General features: G+C 39.7%; 1 protein-coding gene across 1 annotated transcript in view; it reads right to left on the bottom strand.

Moving 5' to 3' along the window:
• The window catches only part of LOC140938637 (adhesion G-protein coupled receptor V1-like), an 88,597-nt gene that overhangs the window by 49,389 nt on the left and 26,610 nt on the right, over positions 1 to 12,598 (bottom strand). The window contains exons 28-39 of the mRNA XM_073388134.1: positions 11,937 to 12,372; positions 11,006 to 11,175; positions 10,556 to 10,808; positions 9,761 to 10,008; positions 8,084 to 8,304; positions 7,212 to 7,588; positions 6,132 to 6,350; positions 4,548 to 4,774; positions 3,138 to 3,414; positions 2,221 to 2,557; positions 1,194 to 1,807; positions 147 to 580 (exon numbers count right to left, since the gene is read on the bottom strand). Of these exons, the coding sequence (XP_073244235.1) occupies positions 147 to 580; positions 1,194 to 1,807; positions 2,221 to 2,557; positions 3,138 to 3,414; positions 4,548 to 4,774; positions 6,132 to 6,350; positions 7,212 to 7,588; positions 8,084 to 8,304; positions 9,761 to 10,008; positions 10,556 to 10,808; positions 11,006 to 11,175; positions 11,937 to 12,372 (3,813 nt within the window). The remainder of the gene's footprint in view (positions 1 to 146; positions 581 to 1,193; positions 1,808 to 2,220; positions 2,558 to 3,137; positions 3,415 to 4,547; positions 4,775 to 6,131; positions 6,351 to 7,211; positions 7,589 to 8,083; positions 8,305 to 9,760; positions 10,009 to 10,555; positions 10,809 to 11,005; positions 11,176 to 11,936; positions 12,373 to 12,598) is intronic.

Raw genomic sequence — 12,598 nt, forward strand, 5'->3', positions numbered from 1 at the left:
TCTCACTATAACATGATCTACGAATAAATAAACTCGGGCTACGCGCTCAGTCATTATTCTTAAATAGGCGTCGGTGTTTAGTCATTATCCTTTATACAGGTAACTCTGAAACAAGACTGACTGAGAAGTACCGTGCTCTTACATACCTGCAAGGGAACAAGGACCCCTTGCCAACGGAACAACGCAGACCCAAGATATTCGCTAACTACACTGTCGTCAACACCTTCTGGAAGAGCGCCAGTTCTGTTGTTGCTGGCGAGCAAAACAAATTGGTCCCCAAAAGCGGAGAATGTATGCCAGCTATAGGCACCCATAGTTTTCATCAGTTGCAGCTTCTCAAAGTGAACGACATTACCAGATGATGAGTTGGCTGTGTGTGAGGTGGTCTGGTAATTTAAAGTGATTCGTCCAAAGTCTCCCTTGCTTCGAATGATCTTGGCCTTGACTATGCTTTGTGTTTCTTCGATATCGACAGAGCTGCTGAGTGAGGAACTGGACACTATCTCTAATTCTCCATATGGTGAGTCGTTTTCGGTGATGATAATCTGGGCTTCATACGGTAACGTAAGCCTTCCGTTCCCTTGATAAGAAACATTCGACATTCAACACAAAATGCGTTTAAAGAAGAGGGCTTTATATTGGGGGGGAGGGAGGGGAAGGATGAAGCTCTCGACAGTAATTGTTTGATTAGCTAACGAAACAATAAGAGAATGGCCCAAACAAAGTCCCCAGTTCTAAAGATAATAGGAGGTGTGTTTTAAAGCACTATTCAGATCTGGGCACGGACGCATGTCATCAGTATGGAATTTCTGCGCTCGAAATCAGACGTCATTTCGAAGGGAAACTGTTGGTGGCGTCGCGAAATGTCAGCTGTTTTCTCGGGCTACAGCTTTTCAATCTTTTCGACATGTTTTTAACAACAGCCAATCTTAATTATTGATTTTTGGCAGGCAAAACTGAACTTTTCATAACGCACAACTTTGCTTCCATGAAACTTTGGATTTTTACGTTTGATACCCTATGGACACCATCGGAGCTGTCATAAAATGTACTTGAAACATATCAAAAAAAGAAAAATGATAAAGACTTTATACGGGTGGTAAAGTTAGTGGGGACGTCACTGTAAATGATTAAAAATCATGACTGTATTAGTTCGCCACCAGTTGTTCACTTAAAAGAGATCAATGGCTCACCAGAAATATTCAACTTGATAATAAACGTTTCAGCCTTTTCGGGTGTAGAATCAAGAAGAGCAGCGATTCTAAAGCTTTTCTGTGTGTCACCATCCTGGAAAGTCACATTCCCTCTCACTGGTGACAAGTCAGTTTCAGCTGAACCATTCAGAACTTCCCAGTACACCACAACAGTTCCATAGGAATCCACGCCACGAACAACCACAAAGTCAGCCTCATTAACAGGTCCTGTTCCAGGTTCAGCGATAGTCTTACTCAGTGAGGACGGACTAAGACTGAAGACACCATAACCATCGTCGTTGGCTCGAATAACCACCTCAAGGACTTTTGGATTTCCAAGAAGTGTTTCTCCACTGTTTCGGGTCAGGGTGATGGTGAGAGTTTCGTCGCCTTCGGGTGTACTATCGTCCGTGACATAAATCGTTATATTCTGTTCTTTAACACCACTTGCAAACACCAGGGTTTCTTCGCCTCCACTGTAACCTGTTATGTTGAAATCGTTTAGACTTGCAGAATGGGTCTGTACAAAGTAATTGACTTGTTCTTGGCCGAACGTTCCTTGGTCACGCAGTACAGTGATAGTGTATGGATTGCGTGATTCTGTCACATAAATCCTGTAACAAAATAAACAAGAGATTAAAAATGGCAGGAACTCCTGCTTTTCAAAAAATTAAAAAAACGGGTCACTGAGGAACCCTCTAAGTGACTCGTTGAAATATTCTTCAAGAACAAACTACATGCAGATGCCTATGATAGGCGTACACCGCGCTAGCTACGTGGTGCTACGTGGTGCACGCATGATCTTCCCTATAACAGGGGGGGGGGGCAACGCGTCCACCATTTTGCTTTTTGCGACAAAGGCGACGGAGCCCACGTTTTTATTGGGCTTTGCCACGAGCAGCGCAGTAATTAAAACGGAAAAAATCGAGAGCTTTCAAACCGTTTTTGTTGCACAACTTCGTGTGGCTTAACTTAAAAGTTAACTGGCACAGGCTTATGTAAGTCAATCAATTACATTATTACTTACTTCGCCTGTGGAAACTTGAACACTCCATGTGGATTATCGTTGGGTGATAAGGTGATCTGAGCAACACGGTAACTCCCCAGGAAGGGTGGGATAGTATCATTGAACTGGGAGGAGTCTGCTAACTCCACCATTGTAATATTCACTAAAAACACTTCACCGAGCTCGGGAACGTTATCATCTTTAATCCAGACTGGGATGGTACCAACGTCTTGCTTGTCATCGATAATGATGCTTCTTTGTCCAGCAACAAAGTCTTCTCCCGGGGTCGCCAACGTCTCACTAGACTGTAGTGATGTCGTATTTCCACGTACAGCTTCGTAATAAACTCTAATAGCACCTATAATGAACAAGATTGAATCTCAGATACAACTGCACATTTTCTTTGGTGTTTTAGTCTGTTTAACAAGCGTTGTTATTGCGCGAAAGTATTCCTCTTTCTTCTCTCGCTCCAACTTTTTTCACTCACTTTTGTGTGATACGCGATAAAATCTCGCGCCACTTCTCCACCAAACAGAACTAAAAACAGAACCAAATTCGACTAGCACGAATCTACCAACCTTTGGTGTTTTTCTGACTGTTTCATTTGATTATGTTTGTCTGTTGCGAGTGACGAGGGGAATAATTCTGTTCCAATACGCTCCTTCAAAAACCACTCTGGCAAAAAGTATACTTGCCAACCTTTTCCGAGTCAAATTCGTGAGATTTTCGTCTTGTCATGATTTTCGAAAACCTCCCAGCGAATGCTCAGATTTCCGACAGCTTCCGAAGACTTCCGAACGTTGCCGAAGCCTTTTGAAAATGATTTACGTTTGTTCAACAGTATTGCTTGACTGACCAGCTAAAAAAGGAGCTCATTCAACCAGTTCTTGCCATATTAGTCACGAGTTGTGCAAAGTAAAACGTGTACACAAACTTACCAATGTTTCCAAACAGTCTGGACACAGTGAGAGTAAAGTTCTTTTCATCACTGCGAGTCACCATGCGTGAGCCTGCTTCAAGTTGAATAACACCATGAGGTCTGTCACTAGCGCTGATACTGATGGTGGCAGTTGTTTTACCCTGAATGAAGGTGGCGTGGCCTGCTGATGCGATGCCGAAGGTTTGGAGGTTGTTTAGATGCACTACAAACACTTCATAGGTCTCGGGAGTCGAGTCATTCCGTACGCTAAGGTGTATGCTTGTGTGCGTCTCACCCTGTAGAAATGAAGAACGTCGTAAATGCATCAGGAGCACTACAAGCGCTCAGAATTCTCTACTCTAAGGGGCATGCTTTTATCACATGGTGCAGGCACAGAATCTTCGCAGATTTTGTTAAATCAATGTTTTACTCTTTGTATGAATGAGACGACGTGAAGTATGTTTGACAATGAAGATAGAAACACACTTCACATGTCAACAAGATCAATCAATCAATCAATCAATCAATTATTTATTTTAACACGTTACGTCGAGGCGCTAAAAAACTCGTTCAAAATACGAACGTGTATACAAATAAAATCCATAATAATTACAGCTATATTATAATATTATTCTATCTTAAAAACAACTCAGCACTCAATAAATTTATAAAAACTTAGTAATAAAATCATAAAATATAAAAAGCTAAAACCTACTAAAAAGCCATACACTAAAATCGTAACAGGAAACCTATAAGGTACGTTCTAAAAATATACAATCTTGCAATTCACTTTTGAAGTCAATTGTATCACTTGAAAGACGTATTTGAGAAGGCAAACTGTTCCATAACTTAGTTAAAAAATAAGTGAAAGAATTCTTTTTAAACTTAAGATTAAAATTAATACATGATCATGGTTCAAAGATCCTGCATTTTTCCACGTTTTGTCCGCACTACGCTCGACGTTTGGCTTCCACTTTCGGTGTTAGCTCCACACTTGTTTTTTACCCACACAAGTGCGCTTTCATTTTAAAAAGACCTATTAGCAATTCGTTCACAGGCTACCACAAAACTTTGTGTGCACAGTTAGTATAGCAATTAACACTGGAAGAGTTGATAAAATACTTCTTAAAGACAGGTGGCATGTTGCAATTTATTGCATTAATGGTATATCTCTAAGGTACGTAAATTGTAATGTTTGTTCAGTTCGTGGGTATCACGATGATGCGTACTATTGGACACGTGGTGTGTGGCATGTGGCATGTGCCATGCAACAATTGGTATGTGACTGGCTTGTGAGACTTGGCATGATATCAGTACGTGTTGTATCACCGAAGGAAAATAAAAGCTTGGCGATTTTATGGTATCGACTATAACAAATTCTTTACTTGAAGATATATGGTTAGTCTTTGGAGTCAGAGAGTACACTCACCTCATTAAACGTAACCGTGCCATTGACAGAAACAAAATCTAACGAAGCATTGTCTCCAGTCAAGCGCCAGTCGACTGAGACACGCCCGACTGACAGAGTCCTGTTCACCGACAAATACACCTGTGATCCTTCTCGGACAACTACTGATCTGGAACGTTCATCAAATCCTACTTGTCCAGCCACTCCGTCATTCGCTTGGATTATAACCGTGACGTTATTCCCGAGACCTAAAAATAAATAAATCCAAAATCTGAACGTGGAGCTCAAAACTAACAATCCATAATAGACTCAGACAGGTTTCCGCGCGGTTATAAGTGCAAATCTCGATATCATGCTCCAGGCATGCTGAATACAGACATTTGCCTGACTCTTCACTCCTAGTACAATCAAAATAATGCTTCTAAAATCTAAACTTTCATATGGTAAAACTCTAACTGAAAAAACAATACCCCAAGGTAGTGCCAAAGATGTTTCAGACTGTAATATCCAGTAACATTGATACAGATAGTATTCTAAATACTTGACAAATTTAGCATTAATTCATTTTCTGTCGCTACTTTTATGTATTCTTATCACCATAATCTTTTGCCTAGTAGCTTTGGTGACTTATTCGTAAGTAGTAATCAAGTCCACAATACGAAACTCGACTAGCCTCTCAGTATAGACCTCATTTTTGTAGAACAAATATAAAGCAATTAGGTATCCTTTACCGAGGACCTAAAATCTGGAATTCGTTGCCTATTTCACTAATTAGCTCTCCTTTTATATTTGTTTTTAAAAGAAATTTAAAGAATTGTCTCTCTGATAGCTGATCTGTCGCTTAATTTTCTGATCTTGCTTACTCTGCACTCAGCCATGAATTTAGTTCACTAGGTAGTTGAAGGAAGCCTATTAATATAAGCTTCAAGCTTCGTTAAGCTTCCTTATCACATTAATTTTATAATTTAATTAACAACTTTTGTTCACGTTGTGTAAGGTTTTGTGAGTGACTAAATAAATAAATAAATAATTTGACTCACACAGGTTCAACGCTGACGAGAAACAATAAAAAAAAAAACACAACAAGACAAAGGCGGGAAAACAGCAAACGACCCATCATAATTTACTGTACTGGTTTTAGTATAGAACATTGTATTTTAGAGCATTCCTTTGTATTTCACTGCATAGCTTTGCAATACATCTCTCTCCTCCGCAGAGGCTCCCGCTGGGTATCCTCATCAAAATAAAATAATCGAAAAAATAGAAAGCGCGCGGGGGACGATGGGAAGAGGGAAACGGCTCCTTCCCATCGTGCCCCGCGCGCTCTCTTTTTCTTTCTCCCCGGCCTCCCCACAACACAAAGAGGCCTCTGCGGAGGAGAGATGCTATACATAACAAGATAATGCATTCCGTTAGATTATTGCATTGTTTCGCTTTGCAACATAAGTCATATAACTCTGTGATGCATTCCTTTATTTTACTCATTGCATAGCTTTGAAACACATAACACTAACGCATTCCTTTGTATTTCATTTCTTCGCTTTGTAATAAATAACGCGCTAATGCATTCCTCTGAATAACATTGCTTCGCTTTGCAATACATACCTGTTGCTACTCTTGCACCGCCAGTTGGATTAACCAGCTTGATTACTATTCCTTCATCCGGCTCTGGTATGTCATCTCCTTTGATGCTCACAATAAAGCTTTGACTGCTGTTATCTTTGTCAGCAAAAGATCTAGTTGACCCACTTGCGATAAAATCACTGTTAACAGTAGCACCCTTCTGTTGTACCTCCACACCAACTGTAACAGCGCCTATGGTACCTGGAAATATAAAATGTAGCCATTAAATAAATTATCAAGTATATAAGCCCATATCGCTTAAAAAGCCACCCTGTTAGCAGAGCCTTTCTGTCACTTCTTCTTGTGTATTTGAGAAAGACTCTGTAGGAATCAAGTACGAAAAAAAAAAAAAAAAAAAAAAAAAAAAAAAGTACGATTTTGTTGAGCATGCACTGCTTGTTACTGGGATCAGGTTCGCACCCACGCCTCAGTAACAGCCAAGCTCGTGACACAGCGGGCTCAGTAAAGACTATCATGTTATCAATAAACAGATGCTCGCACTCGGAAAACAAGTTTGACGATGGAGAACAAGTTGAGTAGTCCATAAGTTCGGCTTCGGTGACTTCAAAAGCTTGACTAGATTCAGGCAGAGCCTCCTTTCTTCCTCCCCACTCAAGAAGACTAACGGAGGCCCTACTCGCAGGATGCAAAAATACCTAATACTACCAATATGTCTCAAACACGGAAGCAGAATTGACAGGGATTAGAATTGACATAGTTTGATCAACGTTTCACTTTGAACTACAGAAAAGTGATCACCCAGAGAATTGATACCTCCAGACAGCGGTACTTAGACATGTTATAGCATTATCCTCAGTTTGCCTTGCAATGAATTATTTTAGCTAAAAGCATGGATGTTGCTGTTGCAATGTACGTATGATCACCTGGCTCAATCAGCCCGACGACAAACGACCAAAACTGCTACCACTATTAAGTTCGGAGCAAAGAAATCTGAAGGACCGTATTCTAAACTTTTATCAAGCAAGGATATAGGAGAAAACAATATGTTCAGTAACCAGCAAAGAACCCAAATAGGAAAAAAAGAAAAAAAGCATAGTTTACCTCTGAGTCTTTCAATAACAAGAACAACTGAAAGGCTGTCAGTCTCATTAACCGTCGTCCGACTGCCATGACTCCCAGCATCTGGATTGGCAGCTTTGATGACCATAAGCCCATGTGCGTCATCACTAGTAACTATGGTAACAGCAGCTCTTTTTAGTGCACCCAGTTGAGGCGGAAAGGCGGGTGTCTGACCTACTAGTTCCACGTGTTCCAATTGCACATCAAACAGCTCACTTAGCTCGGGATTAGGGTCATCAAAGATGGCAAGTGTAATGTTAGCAGAGGTTTCTCCGCTAGGGATGATAACCGAGTTGTTGGTTGTTGCATTGAAGTCGACGTTTGGCGTGGCTTGATTACCTCCAACATGTTCGATAGTACTGTTACGATAAAAACAAAAAAAACGTCTTCAACTGAATATTCCATGTGTTATTACAATTTCTCAGTCACATTTGTTGCTAGCATGAATTTACAACTCCTTAGCTGTTTTACCGATAAAAATGGCTAAAGAAAAAAAATACCAGACTGTCACAAAGTCCTTTGTAGTCGCGCGGTTTTGTTTTTTTTCACGTACGAAACACTTTTTTTTTCTTGACGACTGAGTCGCTCGATTGGGTCGATTCGCTAGTCACAAAATTACTGACAAACTCGTACCCCGTATTAAAAGAAGACGACTTGGTGTAGGTATTAAAGAAAATACTCAAATGTTCGTAAGATGAGGCTACTTTCGCAAATGAGAGTTAACTTCAGTTAGCCAAGAACAAGGAAATTTTTTTCCTGTTGTCTAACTTTGAGCCTCGACCCCTCGGTCGGAACAAGTTAATAGACAAGTGTGTCACGGAATGCCAGTTCACTGAAAAGAAATAAACACATGCCTGTAAAAGACTCTGACGTCGCCTGCTGTGCCGAACTGCCTTGAGACCAACAGATACGCTGTCCTTCCCTCGGAGACATTGTAATTTCCTTGGGCAAACTCTACCACCCCATGCGGGGCATCATTAGGCTCAATCCGCACGCGTGCAACTCTCGTGGATTCGTCTAGAGAGGGCGTCCCCTCAGATAAAAATGTCACCGATGTAAGGTTGACGTCGATGACCTACGATACAGAGAAAAGATTTGTTCATTTCACAGTCAACCTGCGGTAAATAGGCATTTCAGTCTGTACATAGTACACAGGGTACTTTCTGCTACGACGGCCTTCCACAGTTAACAGTTAACAGTATAGAAATGCCCTAACACTACTGAATCAAACCAGTTTGTGCAATGACCTATGCATGCATATCTTTTCTCACTTTTCACGATACCACAAATTTGCAAGTTTGCATCTCTAAAGGACAAACAAATAGAGTTCTATCAACATACGAATACCACACGTGTAAATGAATTAAAGCCAGAAATACGCTTTACAACTAAGTAACAATTTGTTCACGGGTTCAAAGCCCGTTGAAGTCCTGAATTTTTTTTTTTTTTTTTTTTTTCAGGCTTCTTTACGCAATTGCATAAATTGCGTTACCTGCGACGATCATTTCTTCATTCTCAATTTGTTCTAAGTTAAACTTCAGTAATTGTAATCGCATTAGTGCAATATACTTGAGGGTAACAATCTAAAAGTTATATCAATTCCATTTAAAAACAGAATTAGGAAAAAGGAAAAGGTTACAAATAAGATTTCAGACAGTAATATCCTTACAGCCAAACAAAGATCTTTAAATATCCTCAAGTTTTAGGAGGAGTTGAGTTTACGAACTGCTTTGATAAATGTTAAGAAGAAAGAGAAATGGCTGAGTTCACTTCGATTAACGTACTATGTAGCGTCAAGAGGATTATTTTAAACCTTCTTTTTCACAAAACAAAACCTAAATACAATCAAAGTTTAAAACTTGCATTAGTTTATGAAAGAAATTTACCAACAAAAACAACAAGACGGGGATTTTGATGTCCAGCATGTTGATTTTAGCTATATTTCTCTATTTTAAAAACTAAACATTATTCATTATTTATTATCCAAGAGCTGTTATATTGTTGTTACTTTATTTCTGTGCTGTTATGTTTTAAAGTCACTATCACAGGACATTATATTTATTAACTATTTTATCATTTAAAATTTATTCAAGTTTTATTACATGCTTACGGTTACAGTTCTGTTGTCCAACGGCTGTTGAAGGTAAACAATATAATAATAAACAAATGAAACAAAGGAAACAAAAAAAACGTAAAATCAAACAAAAACACATGACAAAATGAACAAAACTAAAAGCAAAATAAAAACAAAGCAAAGCAAAGCAAAATAAAATGGACACATTTAATAAAAAAAATAATATAAAAATCAGTGGATTAGTAAATATTGTAAGCCCGGCTATCATGAGCTTTTCTTTGTGGCTTTGTTGTGTTTTCCCGCGGCTTGGATCTTTTTGGGAGAAGTGCGGGTTTATTTCCCAATAACCGAACGAAATGTACACCTTCTCGCGCCAATTGCGTAGACTGTACCACACACAACGTGAGGGAACGGTATTTTATTCAAACAATAACAATCCTTCCTAAAAAAAACTTACCTCCAAGACTTCGGGAACAGAATCTGGTTGAACGTCAAAAACAATATTATGCGACGATTCCCCTTGAGCGAATACAAGATCGCCTTCGACAGGGGTAATATCATCAGATGCGAGTACCCCACTAAGTCGCGCTTCCCAGTGAATTCTTGATCCTCCACGGAGACCAAATCGTCTGATAACACGAAGGGTTACTTGGTTAGGTGAACTCCTCTCCTGGACTGACTTTGATAAAGAATCGTTATCGAAGCCTATGAAAAACAAAAGGTCGTTTTTAAGGAATGGAGAGTCATCTTACTCAAAATCTGACAGAAACGGAAAAATTGAAGTAAACAGTCAAGTAAAAAATCCCAGCTGGCCAGAACCAGCCAAACCAGATGGGCCCATCTTGCCCGCTCGGGATTTCTCGCTTTCGTCCCGCAAGAAAAAGCTCTTTTTTGGCTATAAAATACATCCTTTATTGACCAAGCTTGTTAGGTCAGAATGGATGGATAGAAGTCTCGTTCTTTTTAGCGTTTTTATTGACCACGACTTCATCGGATCAGTTTAGGTTTCTGGGAAACTGCCCATCTACCCTACCCCTAACCCATGTTTCTGCCCTTAAGTCACAGATCAGTGAGAAACATGGGTTAGGGGTTGTGTGGGTGGGCAGTTTCCCTGAAACCTAATCTGATCCACTTCGTCTTGGTGCATAAAAACGCCAAAAAATAACTTGGCTAATATCCAACCACCTTACCACACGCTTGGTCAATAACGCATAAGAAATGTTACCCAGTCATCTACCTAACAGATACTAACCAATCAATCCATAGGGATAGTCGTTTTCCAGTATCGTAACAGTACACTCCAGCTGGGAACCAAGCACAGCACCGCCATATGCGCTAATCAAGCGTATTTTGAAATTCTCGTTAAATTCAGGTTGCATGTCGTGAACAATCTCCACAGGAACTTCAGCGACCCGTTGCTGTTCCACCAAAGTTACGTTTTGTGACAATATCCGGTAATCTGAGCCGTTGGCAGATTGTGCGACAACTTCAAATGCGACATATATCTAAAGAAATTAAAACTTTTTTAGCCAATCATATCCCAAAATAAAAACTAAAAAAAATAAACGTAGTGACAAACTTCTTATACATTTTCAAGCTCAAGGGTAAAGAGTATGTAGCTGAATTTAACTTTAAAACAAGATAAGAGAGAGATAAACTGAATTACTACTTAACATATATTTTAGGTGCTAATTTCACTTACAGTGCCGAAGTCACCAGCTGTTCTAGTCAAATTTACAATTGCCCCAGAATGTGGTTCATGGACACTGACTGCATTTGAAGACAGTTGCACAACGCCATTTGCATTGTCATTCTTTCTAATCACAAGCTGTGCCACACGTGATGTGCCAACCCGAGGCGAATTGTTTGGAACTGAATTGATAAAATAGAGATAAATCAAAAATAAAAAAGTATATGACTTGAAATCGTCTGTGAACAACGTAAGCAGCAATACGTTATACCTTTGTGGATATGGCTCTTCCTATCATTGCGAAGTTTAATAGGAAGATATTATAATGTTAGGAAGAGTCAGCCGAGCAACACCAGCAACAGCGACAACAATGAAGGGTTTAAGTTTCCAAGAAAACTGCGTCGGCAAAAAAGACAATGATATCAATAACGGGGAAAGCATTGATAGGAAGAGCCTGCAAACCAACAATGACATGAAGAACCAAGGCAATGCAATGATGGGAAGAGCTAGCAGAAAAAACTAATAAGACGAGCACGGGGTACGCAATGATAGGAAGAGCCAGCAGAAGGAAGTAACATAAAGAACAGCGAAAAGCAGTAATACGAAGACAAAGATATCTTAGAAAGAGACAGCAGTATGCAATGACAGATAGAGGAAGTTAACCAACGCAATATGAAATTTTTCATGTGATAGAATTGAAAAAGAATAGCAAGGAACAAACGAGGTTAAAAATAGACATTTAAGAGATTTGAGGAGTGTTGTTATAAGACTCAGAATTCAAGGCAAGTTAGAAGTGATTGGGTACGACAATAAACAGACAATATTGTAAAAGCACAATAACGCGTTAAAAACTGAGGTGCTGGCAAAAAAAGTCGTCCTCAGAATCTCTAAACAAAAAAGAGAACATGATTCCATTAAATGCAGATCGCAAAGATTATCTTACATGGATAAACAGGATGGCCTCCAACCAGCTGCACATCTGTTATATTCACCATGATGCTCTCCGCAGCTTCAGGTGTAGCATCATCTAGGACAATAACACTGATGGTAGCATTCTTTTGTCCATCCGAAAATTTAACAGCACCTTCGATAGGAACATAGTCCACGTTTGGCGTAGCCATTCTCATGTTCGGCATATCTTCACTGACGCTGCTGTAGTTTAGTAGCACCACACCGTTTGTCCCTGAGAGTCGCTTGATGGTAAAGTTTACTACTATGTCAGTTTCATCGACTGTGAGTTGAGAAGGAGAGAATATAAAGACACCATACGGATCGTCACTGGCTAAGATGGTGATGTTGGACTGCGTTCCACTATCTGCTAGACGACCCGCAGATACATTCGTCAGATGAACAAGGAAGCTTTCAGCTAGCTCAGGATCCTAACATATTAAGCACATAAAACCAAGTCAGAACATTTCAATCATAAACACTTGATTACACTGCTTTATTTCCTAATTAGATGCTCAAACTGTTGACCATAGCTGAGCAAGTTTTATGTGACATGATAGCCAAGCATGTTTAAGTGGCCCCACTCGTATTCAGTCTACTAACAACCAAAATAAGCTGGCAGGTAAAAGTTTAAGGTTGAATAGAATTAACCCTTTA

Source organism: Porites lutea, chromosome 5 (assembly GCF_958299795.1).
Source record: "Porites lutea chromosome 5, jaPorLute2.1, whole genome shotgun sequence".
NCBI classification, from domain to species: domain Eukaryota; kingdom Metazoa; phylum Cnidaria; class Anthozoa; order Scleractinia; family Poritidae; genus Porites; species Porites lutea.